This window comes from Morchella sextelata, assembly GCF_020137385.1.
Source record: "Morchella sextelata strain SCLS chromosome Unknown scls_28, whole genome shotgun sequence".
Taxonomy (NCBI): Eukaryota; Fungi; Ascomycota; class Pezizomycetes; order Pezizales; family Morchellaceae; genus Morchella; species Morchella sextelata.
In genome coordinates, this window is record NW_025408643.1 from 268,453 (window position 1) to 285,763 (window position 17,311).

The window sequence follows — 17,311 nt, forward strand, 5'->3', positions numbered from 1 at the left end:
TTCCTTCTTTCCTTTTCGCCCTCCGGAAAAGAAGAAGAAAAAAAACCCACTCTTTGAAAAAACGACATTCTCTCTTCCTTATCCGGAGAGACCTTTATTTCATTTCAACAAAATTTTAGCCTGCGTTTGCTTCGTTTGAAGCGAAGATGGTGACCATGATACCCAAGGGGATGACGGTCAAGACGATCCGGAACAAACTGCCACCGCTGCGGGCAATCGGACAGGTGGTCTTCAGAACGCGATTCCTATTTTTCGTCTTTCTTTCGGCGTTCATTATAATACTATGGCGGGGGTTCAGCTCCTCCGCCGCGAATATGCAAAAGTAAGGAATCTCCTCGAATGTGTGCCAGAGAGCTTCGGAAGAATCAAGGGGTAGCAATTCGCTACGGTGGGATGAATGTCACACTACCTGCGCGGGGAATGATAGGATGACAACGAGGCTTGATGGATGAATTGATAAACGAAACAGCATCGCGGTAGTGGGATGGGGAGATGGGAAAACAAACCTGAAACTAACAAAATGTCTCCCTATAGATTTTACTGCTTTGGTCCTGCTAGGTCACCTATGGAAATCTCCCAAAATGAGCATGCGAACTGGCACGCACACCACCAGACCCCGGTGTTGTTTAACCATCACGAGCCCTTTGAAGTTAACGCTACGACCATCAGTCACATTGATTTGAACCCAATCAAGTCCACTCGCGATGCCGTCAAGAATAAAGAGCGAGTGTTGATTCTCACCCCGCTTCGCGACGCCTCATTCTACATCACTAGGCACTTTGACCTCCTCTCTCAACTGACGTACCCTCACGACCTTATCGACCTTGCGTTCTTGGTCAGCGATACCACTGATGACACCGTGGCGATCCTGAGCTCGGAGCTCCAGCGGATTCAGACCAACCCAGACGCAGCAATCCCGTTCAGAAGTGTCATGATCGTTGAGAAGGATTTCGGCGTTGTGGTTGCACAGAGCGTCGAGCAGAGGCACAGCTTTGAGTTCCAAGGACCCAGGAGAAAGGCAATGGGCAAGGCAAGGAACTACTTGCTCTCAGCCGCCCTGAAGCCCGATCACAGCTGGGTGTACTGGAGAGATGTGGACATCAAGGACTCTCCAAAGACAATCCTGCAGGACTTTATCGCCCACGATAAGGATATTTTGGTGCCCAGTGCGTTCAAGCTTCCATCCTAAAAGTAAAAAAAGAGAGAAGCGCTGACGGAACGGTATTTATAGACGTTTGGTTCCACAGATATGAGAACGGCCGTGACATTGAAGGACGCTGTGCGTACCCCACTTTTTCTTTTTTTCTTTAGTTTCTTTGTTACATTGAGCTAATATCCCAATTCACGCGCAGTCGATTACAACTCATGGCAAGAATCCGAGAAGGGCCTTGCTTTGGCTGCCACGTTACCCAAGGACACCGTCCTCGCCGAAGGTTTGCATCCGGAGCGCACCCCATGATATCCGGAATCACGTGACTCAAACTTTGTTTAATAGGTTACAAGCAATACGACACTGGGCGCAAGTACATGGCCAAGATGGGTGATTGGCGCAACAACAAGGATGAGGAGATAGAGCTCGATGGTATTGGTGGTGTCAACATTGTTGTAAAGGCCGATGTTCATCGTTCAGGTTAGTAGTGGCACTTTTAATGCTTGCCTAATGAATTTCAGGCTAACAAGTTCCTAGGAGTCAATTTCCCTGCCTACGCTTTTGAGAATCAAGCCGAAACGGAAGGATTCGCAAAGATGGCTAAGCGTGCTGGATACCAAGTGATTGGTCTGCCAAACTATGTCGTCTGGCACATTGACACGGAGGAGAAGCCCGGAAACTTGGGCAGACGACCGGCATAAGCACAAAGCTGAAGCAAAAAGACGGGGAGAAAAGGCGGAAGGGATTGGGGTAAAAATATAATATAGATATGTATGCAAGGACGTCGGACGGCTATATACAGGGCGAAAGGGTGGGACTGGACGGAGTATCGGAAGCATCCACACCCCAGTAGCGGAAGGGGAAGAAGCATTGCGAAGAGGGTAGATTTATATCTATCCTCACTTTAGCTGGCTTATCCGATAGGCTCTGTTTTTATGTTCATTCTTTTTTTCTTTTTAATGACGGATGCGCAAACTAGATTTGTTGTTGCTTGTTTAGTGTTTTCTTATTTTTTTTCTCTGTTGCTGAGCGATGATGATAGGGGAGTTGACTGGCGGCGAGGTATTATTTATTCGTATTAGTATCTATGGATAGGGTATGCTGGTCTTTTTTTCTTTCAACAGTGGATTGTGGGAAGTAGGGTGGAGGGGTGTGTGGGAATTCGGCTTCTTTTTATTTATATTCAATATTCATGTTTTAAATTTTCATGTCATTTCTTCTTTTTATTTCCTCTTGTAGCGAGCGAGCGCGGTGAAGACCCCCCCCCCCCCCCCCCGGGGGGGGAAAAATATCGTGCTGTAGTGAATGCGTGTGAGTGCTGTAGTGAATGACCTTTTTTTATGTTTTTGTAGTGTGGTCTGGATGGCGGATGGGACTGTGGGATGGTGGGACGGTGGTAGGAAATGGTAAAAAAAAAAAAAGGAAAGGAAAGGAAAGGAAAGGAAAGGGAAAAGGGTCGAGGGGAAAGGATCTAGGGGAATGGTTATGGCTCTGTGCTTTATTTCATCGAAATGTCGGTGCAGTTAACCCCATTACTTGTAGCCACTACAGTAGCATAGCTAGCTGGGCAGCGATAGAATCATGGATGATCACTCGTACGAATGTAGAGCTGCCATGAGGGACCAATAAGGGGGCTGAAGCAGCAGCATCGATCACCGTATCCATGTTCAAGACTCAATAGTCACAGCTACATCCCAAACGGCACATAAATCCAAAGGAACGGAACGTCAGTAGTAAAGTATGCAGTAGTATCATAGCTCTAGCTCTAGCTGAGTAGTTAAATATTGTACCAAACCCCACAGGCCGAAAAGGAACAATACTGCCTGCTATCATTACTACCATCCCATTACCTCCATAGATGTAGCCAGCTAGATACCTAGCTATCTAGCCACCTATTTCACCAACGGCAGCCTAACCGCACACTTGAACTATCCCCCACAACACACGCATTAGCCAAATCCTTTACACCCCTTCCTCTCCCTCTCCATCCCTTCCCCATTTCTCCCCCACACAGCACAACGCAACATCTCAGGGCAATACTCACGGGATAAATCTGCGCCTTCGTCCAATCCCACACCTCGCCCGTCGTATACGGATCCTTCCTGAGCGTCTCCTCGACCTCCTCGCGCGTGGCAGCCAGGCAGGTGAGGACGCTGCCACGGAAGGCGAGTGGCGTGTCGGGCTGTTCGGGTTCGTTTAGGTATGCGCCTGTGGTTCGTTATGTTAGCAGTTGTGGTGAGGGTGGACAGGTGGGATTTGGGGGGGGGGGGGGGGGGAAGGGGGCAGACCGCCAAAGTTGATGAACCCGCTGTCGATTAGTGCCTGGAGGCCGGCAAAGTGTTTTCTGTATTTTAGATATATATTAACACCAATTACAATCACAACCCAATCATAATCACAATTATACCATAACTACAATTTGCAACACAAATACAAGTACACAGGGAGACCTACGGCCTAATCTCCACCCTCCTCGCCAGCGCATCCGGCTGGTCAGGCATGATGCAGAGCCACTCAATCTTCTGTGGTGCGGCAGACATTGTGCGGATAGTGGTTCTTGTGAGCGTTGAACGGAGAATGGGTGTGAAGAGGCGGGGTTTGAGGAGCATTGATGGGGTGGGATGGAGGAGGGGAGTGGGGGGGATGTTGTATGGAGGGGTCCATATGTTTATATTTAGCTAGCTACCAATGATTACACGAGAGCTCCCCGCACACGCAAATGGTGGGGAAACACACACCCGGGCCGAGGACGGAGCTGTGTTGGGTGCCTGGTGGGTGGGCCCTGGCAACTACGCAGGCGCTAGGCAGGGTAACAGCCATCATGACCGGCATGCGTCAATCCAGCAATTACAATACCACAAACCGCGACTATCTGTCCGTCTGTCTGCCAGAGACCCAATTCACCCCACAGAAATGCCAGACCCTCCGCCAGCTCGCTCAGGGCTATACGCAAACCTCCTCGAGCCCGCAAACACGGCTTCAATCTCCCGTGCGCCAGTTGTGTTTGCTGCTGCGGGCGCCAACAGCTCGAAGGATGGAGATTCTGCAGCAGGAGCAGCAGCTGGGATGGGAGTAGGTGGTGCGGGAACTGGGGGATCGGGGCAGAAGAAGTTGAACGCTGGTAAGTGTGGATTTCATAACTATATAGCAAACATATGAAGAGGGTGATATATCGAGGAGGAGGAGAGAAGAGAACTCATAGACAGGATACTTACTGACTGACTGGCTGCCGCAGCATCCCTCCGCTTCCAACCAACAATCACAAAACGCCCACAACCCACAAAACCCACGAAGCCCAAAATCTCCATGAAACCCATCACCGGTGCCCTCAGCAGCACTTCTACCACCAATAACACCGCCACAAACAACGCCGACCCCACCCCCTCTGCCGCCCCGCGCCCCATCACAAAAACCACCCTCGAGGACTGGACCGGCGATGACGATGTCAACGGCTTCTACGCCAGCTCCTCCAAGCAACACCACCGCAGCAGCAATACCACAAGCAGCAGCAAAAAGCGCCGCAAAAAGGCGCGCGACACCCCACCGCCGCCCACAAACTGGGACGACGTCTACGACCCCAGCCGGCCCAACAGCTACGAGGAGTACCGTGAGGGCGACGAGAAGGTCAGGGAGATGCAGGACTGGCGCGAGAGGGTCTATGGCCGCCGCCACCGCCAGAGGGACGACAGCTGGGGCGGGGACAGTGACGAGGAGGACGGGGGGAGGGACGGCGCGTATAAGGCGGCGGCGGCAGGGAGGTTTGCGCCGCCGAAGGGGTACTCGTTTGCGCCGCCGCCGTCGCTGGGTGGTAGCGGGGTAGTAAGGTCACAGCCGACGCCTCCACCGCCGCCCCCGCCAGCGGAGGTGCCGGATGATGCGTCAGGAGAGGATGCATATGCGCGTCGTATCCGCATGTCGCAGATGGGACAAGCCGGGTACAGTGCTGCTGCTGCTACCGCAACACCGACTCCCCCTCCACCAGCACCATCATTCCACCCCCCGCCTCCCCCTCCACCTCCACCACCGCCCCCAGTACAACCAGAAGCAACAATCTCCCGCGCCCCCGTCCTCTACAACAACTCCGCCCCCGCCCCCGCCCCTCCCACCTCTCCCCCACCAGCACGCTCCACCTCTTCACCACCACCCCAACCCCCGGCCGAAGACGACCGCTCCACCCTCCCTGGCCAAGCCGGCTTCGCCCAGCGCCTCATGTCCAAATACGGCTGGAAATCGGGCACTGGGCTCGGCGCCGACTCCAGCGGTATCGTGCAACCACTGCGCATGGTCGCCGCCTCAAAGTCTAAAGATCTCGCCGGCCGCGGCAAGATCATTGACCGTAACAAGCGCGCGAACCCCGACGAGGGGAAGATCAGTGAGGTGGTGGTGCTGGAGAGCATGGTGGACGGGCTTCAGGACGAGGATGAGGCCGTGCTGGTGCAGGAGATTGGTGAGGAGTGTGAGGGGAAGTATGGTAAGGTGGAGAGAGTGCTCGTGCACTGGAGGGAGGGGCGCACGAAGAGTAGGGTATTTGTGGTGTTTACCAGTCAGTTGAGCGCGTTAAGGGTAGGTTTTTCCTCTTTTTTGATAAGATATAAGGAGGTAGTAGGGATATATACTAACTGACCACATATAAACAGGCAGTACAAGCGCTCGAGGGACGGCTATTTAATGGAAATACCATCGGCGCTAAGTATTTCGATAGGGATAGGTTTGAGAATCGGGACTTCGACTAGTGGAGTGGGTTTTCTTTTTGCTCCTTTTTTGCTTCTTTTTATCTGCATGTATAATAGGCTTTCTTAGGTAGGGTGCTGCTAATTCAGGGCGGATTGTTGCTGCTGTGTGGTTTGGTTTGGTTTTTGTTTCGGGGTGTTTGGGGCGGATAGGTGAGTAGTTGGGGCTGTGGCGGAGTTGGAGTTGGAGCTGTAGTGGGGTTGGGGTTGTAGAGCAGTGGGGTTGAGCGGAGAGCAGGTAGGTTTCGAGTGATGATGATGAGCGATACGGTCCCTCCATATGCTCTTCAGCATTTGCTAGACTCGGCGTTATAATAGCTGTCCCAATACGTAGTTCAAGTCACAGTAGTTGTAATTGGCAGGTGGGTAATAGAGACAGCTAGCCAGTCAGCTAGTGTAAATAGACCGAGTGACATCTTATGACCATAGTACAAGGGGTCGCGGTATTCTTTCCTTCCCTTCCCTTTTGTTGGGGTAATGCCAAAAGGAAAGAAGTAGCATAATGCCATATAGTACTTCTTGGATCGATAGAGTACATTACCAGATATCCATACAGACTGGCTGGTTGGTCTCTCTACATTGTACAGGAAGAGAGAGAGGGGGCTTTCGATAGACAGCACCCAGCTCCCCAGGTAGAGTAGAACTAATAGCTTATAGGCTTTGTTTCATTCCGTTACCCACGACAGCTCGGTTCGACTCTAAATGGTAGGGGCGAACGTACCCATTCATTCTATATTTGGTGGGTGCCGGTGTGGGCGCGGGTTTCGTTCACCTGCTATTAAACATTTGAGCCTGTAGTCATGATCTCTCTTGGAAGAGGCAGTCTACGCGCGTCTTTAAGTATGACAGGCACCTTTTTTTAGCCATGTGTTTCGCTAGTGGAGTAGGAACGTTGCGTGGTGTGGATGTAGTGTAGTCATGGCATATCACTCGCTCATTGTAATCGCTAAATGCGGGTGTCTGCCTGCTGCTTTCAGAGATACATGTAGTCTTTGGAGCAGTAGAGAACCGATGAAGTTGATTGTATGCACTGATTATTAAAACAAGGAAGAGGGAGAGAAGGCGCCATCTTTATAGGTACAGTTTAAAGAACAGATGGCTCAACGACAAAAGTACAGATAGTTTGGAACAATGTCCGGAGTACATCATAAAACATTGGCAACAATTTAGTTGTCAATAACAACAACCACAATGACTTACCATAAATAACCCCAGCTACTGATATTAGGTAGTGTGGCTGGTTGGCGTTACCCGCAATGTTCAGGTTGATCACTCTCCTCTCGCCCCCTCTCCCCATGGTTAAGGCCTAATGCTTCCTCTTAGTATCAGAGTCAACGAAATAGAGCCCAACCTCCTCTCCTAGTTCTCCGGCCTAATGCCGATGCTCCATCTGAACGTGTAGGAAGGGGGAGCAGAAGGACAGTTAGAACTCATTGTTACCTACCGTATCTGCCAGTCGAGTTCCAATCTGTATCATGAGTGAGAGAGGAAGTAAGAAGTCGCGAGAGAGCTAGAGACATCCCACTAACACCCGCCCACACCTCTACCCACCACCCTCGATCACAGCAGTCACATCATCATCTCAACACATCCCAACCAACCGCAGTATAAAAAGAACCCACTCCCCTCCCCAAGCCTCGCCATAGCCAGAGGCGCTCCACCCACTCTCCATCATTCCATCTCACTTACTCCAAGACTTCCCCGCTGATCACCGAGGTCCACTATGCCCTTGTGAAGCAGATGGGTTGGTTGGGGGCGAGCCTAGGTAGTGGGGTATATGGACGGACGGCTTGTTGGGACTGGTGGGCAGCTAGCTTGCTGCAAGTACGGGATGGGTTACGAGACTACGTACGTATACGTGTGTGCGTTTACCATCTTCCCCAGCACGCAGTTCCTCCAACAAGTTCTGTTTGTATAGTGGTATATGCCTCCGGTTTAGGAAACTTATGACGACAGCGGATACCGGGTTCGAATCCCGCTTAGATCCACTATACAAACAATTGTTTTTTTTTATCTTCTTTCTTTTACCTCAGTTCTATTCTTGTTGAAATAGGGAAGCTCTCTGATATATCCATCCCGTACACCTGTGTAGTGGGCGCCGGGGATTCGGGGGGGGGGAAGAAAGGGCCAACGTACCAATGCGCCGCGAATGCCAACATATGTCTGTTCTGTCAAGTATGTACTACATGTATGTACGCCCCCCGCCAACAGATACATTGTATATACGCCAGAAAGGAAGACCGACGGACGGCTTGTTGGGACGCTAGCTTACTGCAAGTACGGGATGGGTACATGTATTATACGAGACTACGTATACGTATACGTACGTTTACCATCCTCCCCAGCACGCAGTTCCTCCAACAAGTTCTGTTTGTATAGTGGTATATGCCTCCGGTTTAGGAAACTTATGACGACAGCGGATACCGGGTTCGAATCCCGCTTAGATCCACTATACAAACAATTGTTTTTTTTTTCTTCTTTCTCTTTTACCTCAGTTCTATTCTTGTTGAAATAGGGAAGCTCTCTGATATATCCATCTCGTACACCTGCCGGGATTCGGGGGGGAAGGGGGAAAGAAAGGGCCAACGTACCGATGCGCCGCAAATGCCAACCTATGTCTGTTCTGTCTATGTACATGTATGTACGCCCCCCGTCAACAGATACATTGTATATACGCCAGAAAGGAAGACCAACGGACGGCTTGTTGAGTCTACAACCCTGGATCAATCGAACACACCTCTTTTCAAGCCATAAGCGTCCTCACCGCCCCAGAGATACTATACACGAGTCCTTTCACTATAACCATTAACTAGCTCCATAAAAAGCACAAAAAAGAGCTCGTCCTTTCTCGACCAACGACGTTTGCGCACGGCAGTCACAAACAATCACTCGACCGCACTGCCACAGCGCCACATCTGTGGCGCTTGAACCGGGGGCTATCTGCTCAACTTCACCACCTCAAGCCCAGGCCCTCGGGAAGGGACTTCTATGAAATCAAGATTCACGGGTCCCAATCCTACGCACCACTAAATATAAAAAGATTCGTAGATATAGTTAGCCTACAAAGAGCAAGAGCAAGCATTAAAAACTAGATGAATATAAAAGGAACAATTTCTACTTTTTTAGGCCACTAACAGATATCCCAACCCACGCGCAGCGAACCAAACGATAGCACTAATGTACTACCTTACATACCAACCTCCCGAGTACTAACCAAGCAAGATATAAGAGCAGACATAAGAGCAAACCACCCCCCACCGCAGACATAGCTACCCCATAAAAAAACACAAATACAGATTAGGCTCTCTTTATCTCTCTTGGATAAATAAACACATGACATTTATCATCAGCGGCCAACCAAAAAGCGAAACAGCAAGAAGAAGAAAAAACGCCTCAAGAACACAGCGCAACCATTAACCTCCCATAGTCCCCGCTGGTCTCACCCTTGACCCTCGACTGCAGATCCCTGCCATACAACCTCTTAAACTCCCTCTTGACGAGCTCAAAATGGTGTTTATCCCAATGCATCCTCACCAGCCTCGAGATCAGCAGCTCATCCCTGGTCCCAATCCCCTTCATACTCGCCTCCAGTAGTATTGCATCCCGCGTCGGCTTATTCAGCGCACCCTCGACAATATACACCAGCGCATCCTGCATGTGTCCCGAGAACTCCTTCTTGATGAGCTTCACCAGGTCGATCTTGTGCCTGTTCTTATACTCCGTCGCCAGCGCCCTCAGATACGGCTCGCTCGCGCGCGTCAGCAACGAACACACCGTGATCTCGTCCGTGCCGAGCCCAGCGCACGCATTATGAATCGCCGCGACGTCACCCGCCACCACCGTCGGGTTTATGGGCTCCCAGTCCTCGATGCGCTGGCCCGACAGCGCCATCATGAACAGCTTCTCCGTCTTCATCGAGAGGTCGCCGCGCACGGCGGACTCCAGCGACTCCTTGTAGCGCTGGGGGTAGATGCTCTTCATTCTGTTGACCTCTGCGTTTGTCTTGCCCATGATTGACTCCGTCAGCATGCTCTCGTTTGTGCCGAAGCCCGCGATGGCCAGGTTCGCGAAGAAGACATCGCACTCGCTGGGGCCGAATGCGACGGCCTTGAGCGCGGTGCGGAAGTTCCCGCTTGTCTCCTTCTCGAGCGTTGTGATGAGGTCGCGCTTGGTGTGTGATGAGTACTGCGCGCGGATGGCCTCGATGACGTCGCCCTCGCGGTAGCCAAAGACGCTGATGAGGGCCTTCTCGTCGGTGCCGAAGCCTTTGCAGGCTTTGTAGATTGTATCGATGTCGGCGGTAGGTATGATGCGTGGAGCGACGGGTGGGAAGGAGTGTGCGATTGGTGGTGGGGGGGCGCCGCCGACGCCTAGGGGGTTGAGGTATGAGGCCTGCTGCGGGGGCGGGAAGCCCTGTGGTGGGAATTGGCTAGGAGGCGGCGCGGGAGGATGGTAGCCATTAGAGTCGCGGTGCACGAGTGGTGCTGGGGCGTAGCCTTGTGGCGGGTACTCTTGTGGAGGAGGATATCCTTGCTGCTGTGGAGGTGGGTATCCTTGCTGTGGTGGGGGATAGCCTTGCTGCTGTGGGGGAGGATAGCCTTGCTGTGGGGGAGGATATCCTTGCTGTGGAGGAGGATATCCCTGGTGCGGGGGAGGCTGGAACTGCTGCGGAGGAGGGCCGTAGCCTGGGCCCTGAGGCGGTGGGTACCCTTGGGTGGGTGGTGCTTGGAACCCAGGACTGTGCGGTGGGGGTTGGAAGCCGGGACTGTGCGGCGGTGGGGGTTGTTGGTATCCTCCAGGGGGTGGTTGGAGCTGCTGGCCCCATTGCTGCTGCCGTGGCGGGTATGGCGACTGCGGGGGAGCCCCGTATGGTGGCTGCTGGCCGTACGGTGGGTAACCCCCTGGGGGTGGCTGTTGCTGCTGTGGTGGGGGATAGTTCCCTGGGGGAGGTTGCTGGTAGTAGGCCATGGTACTGCTGCAGTAGGGAACTAGTAGTACTGGTGGTAGCTGCAGATCCGGGAATAGGTATTAGCAAGATATATGTGGTCTGCAGTGGATGGTGAAGGAAGGGAAGGGAAGGGAAGGGGGGGGGGGGACCAATAGATTTTGATATTATTGGCTGACATACATATGTAGAGTCTCGTACAGGAAACGAGCGATGGTAACACTGCGCTGCTGCTGCACTGGTGGCTGATTGATTGACTGCTTGACAGATGTGGGGTAAGTGGAGAAATGAGAGGGACCGTGTTGTCCTCTTTTTTTTTCCTTTCTCTTTGCAAGTGAATCGAGTATGCCGAGAGCTATGTAGGCAAGAAATGGCTATAACGCGTCCCTTATAAAGATTGGCCCGAGGACGCAGGCGGCGAAGGCGGCGGCGGCGATAACGGATATGGGCGAAGTTCTCAGTTCTCAGCTGTTGGGATCACGGCCGGGCAGATGATGAGGGTGATGTTGAAAGAATCTATGACGCATCTGTGGTTACAAAGGCTATATGCGCGCGTGTTACAAAGGCTATGTACCCGATTCATACTACTACGCACGGCGTACCTCAGCTTCAGGGACTATATAGTGCTCGGTGTTCGTAATGTTCGCAGGAACAGGGCGCCTAGATATCGTTCCTAGGTGCGCAACTGGTGAGTGTGAGTGTGTGTGTGTGCCCGGCGACCTCACCAAGCCCGCCCCAGGACTTTAAACAAGTAAACATTCCCGCAGCACAGCCCGCCTGAGGCACGTGATCTCCTCACGCGTTGAATGGACGCCCCAGTGAGCTCATCAGTGACAGTCACCAGCGACCCATACAAATCTACAGCAGCTGTCATGTTCGTTTCCCCCCCGCCCCTCCCCAGGCATGCTGTAGGTATCACCGTAGGGTACAGACAGCTACAGTGCTCCATCCATGGATCTTCAACGCCGCACCTAGGCAAAGCATAAACCCTATTTTGTGATCTTCGCTGGAGTAGAGTAATCAATCAAATCAAATCAAATCAATCAATCACATCTTCCATCGTTTCCTTCAAGATTCCCATAAATATCCTTGGCACCAATCACTCCGCTAACCCTGTTTGGTTCTAGAGCTATCTTGATTGATCATCATCAATCATCAACGTCCCAAGCTGCTGGGATGGTGGTTCCCCCAGACTAGCAATCAATTCCGAGTTTCTCCAAGCTCTCGAAGGGACTTCCACCTCCCCTCTACTTATTCAACACGCCAAATGCTTCATGTTGGTTCGGGGCAGAAATCGTCTGGAAAAATTCCACGATAATAAAAAAATGGAAGAACCCGTCAAGATCACAAACGCATACGTACTTCTACATATCTACATACATACAACCGTTATCGTAACCGCTGCCATCCCCCCCCCCCCCCCCTCTCTTCCTCCCCTCCGGCCGGCAGAAGTTTCTCGTTCCTAAGTCCGCCTACGGAGCCCAGTAGACCGTACCTACATCCATCCCGAAACCACCCACCACCACGACCACCACAAAACCAAGATGAACCAACCACCATAACCACAACCACCACAAACACGCGCCTAACCAGCTAGCTTGGGGGCTAGAGGAGAAGATTTCCTCACAGTTAATTAATTGGGGTCAAGTCCAGCGGCGCCTGTTACGGCTTGTTACTCCATACTTGCCTTACGCATGTAGAGGCGTTTCAACAAGCTCTTGTGTGCATAAGCCTCCGCTCGTCAAGTGCTGATCGCTTGATACTTCCCCCTTCCTCCTCTTCCCTTCCTGCTACAAAAGCTTCAACCAGTGTCTGTCTTGTCATGCAGGAGCAGGGAAACCTTCTTTTTCCCACGTTTAGTTTACCAACGCGACGACGCAGGTCTCAAGCCCCCGCCTAACTTTTTTGCCTACCTACTCGTCTCGTCTGTCTGTCTATCTGTCTGTGGAGGAGGTGGTAAGGTAGGTGGTAGAGGACTCGTAGGTACTGTAGTCTAAGGTTCCTGTATGTAGTCCATTTCCTCTCGCTTGCCCCTTCTCGTGCTGTCTTTGTGCGACGCATCCCTGCCAGTCGCTCTACGTCTCTACGGGGATTATCGCCCTTCTTTCTTTTTTTTTTACTGGGAGGGGGGAAGGCAGTAGGGAGGGTGCTACCATCTTCTATCTACCTGGGTACGATACAGATTTGATTGAAAAGCAACTGCGGCTTTGGTCGTCGTCCCTTCTTTTTTCTTCTTTAACGCTCACCTCACCAGCACCAGCCAGCCAAAAAGAAAGCATTGTAAAACCTCCCTCACTCCCTCCCCCCGCCTCCCCCCCCCAGACCAGAAACAGAAACAGCCCCAAAAAAGAAAAGAAAGAAAAATAAGAGAAGCCAGACACGGACCTCAGTCGCAGAAAAGGTTGTTTTACTCTTACCTCGAGAAAAAAAGGAAATAAAAAAATAAAAAAGAAAGTCGGTAAACCTCAGAACTTAGGAGGAAGCAAGAAAAGAAAAGCAAACAAAACCACTTACCATATGTACCACCACCACAAAGTCAGCCAGTAGGGAAAAAAAAGCAAATAAAAAGCATAAAAGCTCCCTCTGAGAACAGAAACGGGGCCTACACTAGCCCGCATGTTGCATCGCGATTTTACATGAAGAGAGACGGTGAGGTGAGGTTAGTAGTAGCATAGCGCGCGCAGTTATGTACTTTAATGCTGGTAGTTACTTCCCGCTGCCGGCAGAGTAGAACAGACAGCCAGACATACGGACGACAGATCCAGTCTTAACAGAGGGAGACAGGACTGGACAGACAGACCAGAGACACCTCCCCCCCCCCCCCCCCCCCCCCCCCCAAAGGAGATTTTCCCCATCCTTCCCTCCCCCCCCCTCTTCCACCCACCCACCCACCTCCCGATACTCTACATAAATGGAGAAGACAACCATGGGTCTGTCCGATACTACTACTGGGACTACGGGGACTATTCTTATATCATCAATGTCGTCCACACCACAACCATCAACAACCTCAGCACCAGCATCATCATCAGCAGCAGCAGTGGCAGACGCAGCAGCAACATCAAACGATTGCTGCTCTCCCTCTTCCCGCCAACAGACTGACAGCAGCAGCAGCCCGCCTCGAAAAAGCCCCAGGGCCGAGATCACGACTGCAACTGCAACAGCAATGGCGAGCAGGAACGGGTTATCACTGGAGAGTCTTCCACTTGAAGGTAAGGGGAGCGAGAAAGGTGTGTGAGAGAGAGAGAGAGATCTGAGTGAGAGAGAGAAATAGTGGTGATGCTGGGGATGGATACACAGATCTTGCTTGTCCTACTACTACATTACCTACTGCTACATACAAATCAATTCCCACGTTTTTTCTATTTTGCCTTTTCGTTCTTGGTTGCTTGATTGCTGCTGCTACTGCTTGCTTGATTGCTTGCTGCTGCTGCTGTTCATAGCCCCTTCCTGTTTCCTATTCAGCCTTAATGTAACCTGCCTGCCTGCCTGTCTGTGGTTTGTATGCTAGTCATTTTGGCTTGTCATGTCATGTCATGTCAGTCGAGTTTGAGTGTCGAGCGAGGTTCAACGACACGACTGGGAAGCGTGCCGCGTCTCCCTGAGATACCTCCAATCCCACGTCCTCAGACCGCGACGATAGCAGCCCTCAATATCGCAATTGGCTTCAATATCACCATAGGAGAAGAGAAAGAAACAAAAGAAAGACATTCGCTGACAATCCCCACTCACTAGTGATCCACCAAATCTTCTCCCTCCTGACGCTCACCGACCTCACCTCTCTCCGCCTCACCTCCCGCCCCCTCTGCTCCTCCGCAACAGCGAACCCCCACTGGCGCCACCACTTCACAAACCTCCTCCCCGCCCACGCCGCGCTGCTCGATGTCGCCGCCATCCCGCCAAGCGCCTGGTCGTTCGCGCACGTCCCCGACGGCTACTTCCGCGCCTACACGACACTGGTACGGACAGCGCGCGAGGACTGGCTACACAGCGACCAAGACCTCAAGGGCACGCTATGGATGGTTCTGTTCAAGGCCTTCCTGAAAGAGGGGGGTGCGCGCAGCGACGACCCAAACTACCACACACTCATAGAGATGCGGGCGGACTGCACATCGATCCCGCTGGAGGGGCAGCCGCTGAATAGCTCGAGCTGGTATGTAGACGGGAGGCCGAGCTTGAGATGTTTGTCCCCACCCTCTTCATCCGCACCACACACATAACCCCCACCCCCGGAGGTGCAGTAGTAGCTGACTGGCGGCGCTGGTGTAGTCCCCTGTTACCCACCCAACGTCCCCTCGCGCGACCCATTCACGTGGTGTAGGATAATGCAGCACGTCTCAGTGCTCATGCTAACAGACTCCCCGGACCTCCTGGAGAACCTGGTACACCTCAACACCTCCATCCTCAACGCCTCGAACCTCCCAGAAGCGCAGCGGGACGCACGCATAAAGACGCTACAGGAGGCCAACGACGCCGTGCTCGAGAACCGGAAGAAGGGCTTCAGCGACCGGCTCAAGACGCTACACCTACTACGGAGCGAACGCAACAGCAGCACCAGCGGCGGCGGCTACAGCAACGCTGAGCTGCCAGAGCTCGACGGCGTGGTCAACGGCAGCGGATCGGCGGCGGCGGCGGCGGCGGCCAACGAGGAGGTAGGTCTGTTACCCTTTCCTCTATCATTAGGATCTTGAGGATATCAGGAATTTAGGAGGGACTGACCGGGGGGCGCTATGGGACTGAATAGGAAAGCGACTGGAGTCACGATAATGGCGACGGGGACGAGGAGGAGTGGAGCGATGGCGAGGGTGGCGGCGGTGAGTATAGTTACATCTTTGGGGAGTGCGTGCTTTTTCAGCATATACAGCAGCAGCACGCCCGGCAGAACACGACGTTGGCGGCGGCGTCGCCGGCGGAGTCTTCGTCTTCGGGGGAGGGAGCGGGGCCGGCGGTGGAGTCGAGTTTGGAGGGACAATTTGTTGGAGGAACAGCAGTTGTGGACGAGGATTCTGCGGGGCAATAACAATGGGCAATCAATGGGACGTTGGGGACGAAAATATCGGGACAGTTTTACTTTTTTTGTTTTTTCGGACATGGGTGGCTTAATTGATTGATTGAGGATGTTTTTTTTTTCTTCCCTCGTCTTTTTTTTTTTACCATTCATCAACAAGTTTGTTACTACTGCTACTACAACTTCTTTCGTATATCATCATCTTACGGGGCGTTAATTTTGTCCTGGGATCTTATTTTCTTATAAATATTCTTCTTGTCACTGGGCTGGTGGTTGGCGGTGGTGGTAGTGGATGTTTATATTCGATTCGAGTTTTGTATAACCTACAACGATTACTACGATACGGCACAGCACTAGTGCGTGCAACTAGGCGGGCAGGATACTGCACTCAAACTGGCGGACATGGGGAGCGAATATGCTATTGTACTCTACTTGAGGAGGAAGAGGAAGGGGGGGGCAGTTGCTGCAACAAACAAAGAAGAGAGAGAGAAAGAAAGCAAGAAAGAGAAAAACGCAAAACTGTGATATTGGGAGTTGGTGGGAGTTTAATATGGGACTTTACTGTGGCTACTGTAAATACCTAAATTCGGAGTGAGTGGGTGCATTTCTCTCGGGTTTTTTGTGCACTTTTTGGTTGAGCTTTGAGAGATTCTTGGCCAATCAAGAAGAAAAAGAAAGTAATAGGTGAGAATGGTCCAATTGGACAGAGAAAAGCAACTGAGACTCTCGTTGTGCATGACGCTGAAGAAGGCTGCGTATAAAAACGGATATTTGGATACTCGTTAGGGGTTAGCAGTGGAGGGAGAGAAGCGAGAAGTGAGTAGGCATGTATATTAATTATTTTCTTTCCTTTTTCCAGCGCTTGAATAAATAAAATATGAAGGCTTAGCTGTCTGTATGTATAAAATTGATCCAGTTGTTGTAGTGCCCGATATAATCCATCCTCCTTGCTTTAACGGTGATATACACAAATGCACTAAAATCAAAAGTCAAAGGTCCGGACGGCGGAGGATGAGGCGGATATTTCCGCTTCTTCTCCTTCTAGATCACTGGTAACCTGGAATCCCCCGAGTCCAGATATCCTAAATAGGGAAGAACATCGACCTTTGGCAGCGGAGTTTCCCGATAGGTTGGGAAGAGTCTTACACATACCTGCTGCCTATAACACCCCCCTCATATAGCCCTCCATTCCCTTCCCCTGTAAAAGTCAAAAGCCTGCAGTGTGCATATTGCATATGATCTGCATACTCTAAAGTACAGATCTATAGTTAAGCTCCTGTTAAAAAACTCAAATTCAGTCACGCATGTAGGTACATACACACGCCTGCATAATTCATTCCAAATTCCTCCTGCATGCTGTTACGAGGACTCTTAGATAGAGCGTGTAAGAAGGCTTCTTTTGACCATTGATACCAACTAGGTACGAGTTTCTACTCTAGTGTCTGGTGCATGCCTCGTCCAAAAGCTTGATAGGAGGC

At 51.7% G+C, this 17,311-nt stretch overlaps 5 protein-coding genes across 5 annotated transcripts; 3 read left to right on the forward strand and 2 right to left on the reverse strand.

Annotated features, from left to right (window-relative positions):
• Positions 1-146: 146 nt before the first annotated feature.
• H6S33_008766 (uncharacterized protein) lies at positions 147-1,851 on the forward strand (the record flags this gene model as incomplete). Its single annotated transcript, XM_044840224.1, has 6 exons — positions 147-322; positions 535-1,166; positions 1,232-1,279; positions 1,353-1,433; positions 1,496-1,630; positions 1,688-1,851. The coding sequence occupies 6 exons, from the start codon at positions 147-149 to the stop codon at positions 1,849-1,851; spliced, it is 1,236 nt and encodes a 411-aa protein (XP_044687622.1).
• Positions 1,852-3,042: 1,191 nt separating this feature from the next.
• Positions 3,043-3,759, reverse strand: H6S33_008767 (uncharacterized protein; the record flags this gene model as incomplete). Its single annotated transcript, XM_044840225.1, has 4 exons — positions 3,043-3,078; positions 3,195-3,358; positions 3,439-3,494; positions 3,605-3,759. 4 exons carry the CDS (start codon positions 3,757-3,759, stop codon positions 3,043-3,045), a joined length of 411 nt encoding a protein of 136 aa, XP_044687623.1.
• Positions 3,760-4,063: 304 nt separating this feature from the next.
• Positions 4,064-5,883, forward strand: H6S33_008768 (uncharacterized protein; the record flags this gene model as incomplete). Its single annotated transcript, XM_044840226.1, has 3 exons — positions 4,064-4,271; positions 4,386-5,713; positions 5,788-5,883. 3 exons carry the CDS (start codon positions 4,064-4,066, stop codon positions 5,881-5,883), a joined length of 1,632 nt encoding a protein of 543 aa, XP_044687624.1.
• A 3,390-nt stretch (positions 5,884-9,273) lies between these two features.
• Positions 9,274-10,848, reverse strand: H6S33_008769 (uncharacterized protein; the record flags this gene model as incomplete). The annotated part of the gene is made up of 1 exon (XM_044840227.1): positions 9,274-10,848. One exon carries the CDS (start codon positions 10,846-10,848, stop codon positions 9,274-9,276), a length of 1,575 nt encoding a protein of 524 aa, XP_044687625.1.
• Positions 10,849-13,736: 2,888 nt separating this feature from the next.
• Positions 13,737-15,845, forward strand: H6S33_008770 (uncharacterized protein; the record flags this gene model as incomplete). Its single annotated transcript, XM_044840229.1, has 4 exons — positions 13,737-14,037; positions 14,561-15,007; positions 15,095-15,477; positions 15,570-15,845. 4 exons carry the CDS (start codon positions 13,737-13,739, stop codon positions 15,843-15,845), a joined length of 1,407 nt encoding a protein of 468 aa, XP_044687626.1.
• Between the last annotated feature and the right edge of the window lie 1,466 nt (positions 15,846-17,311).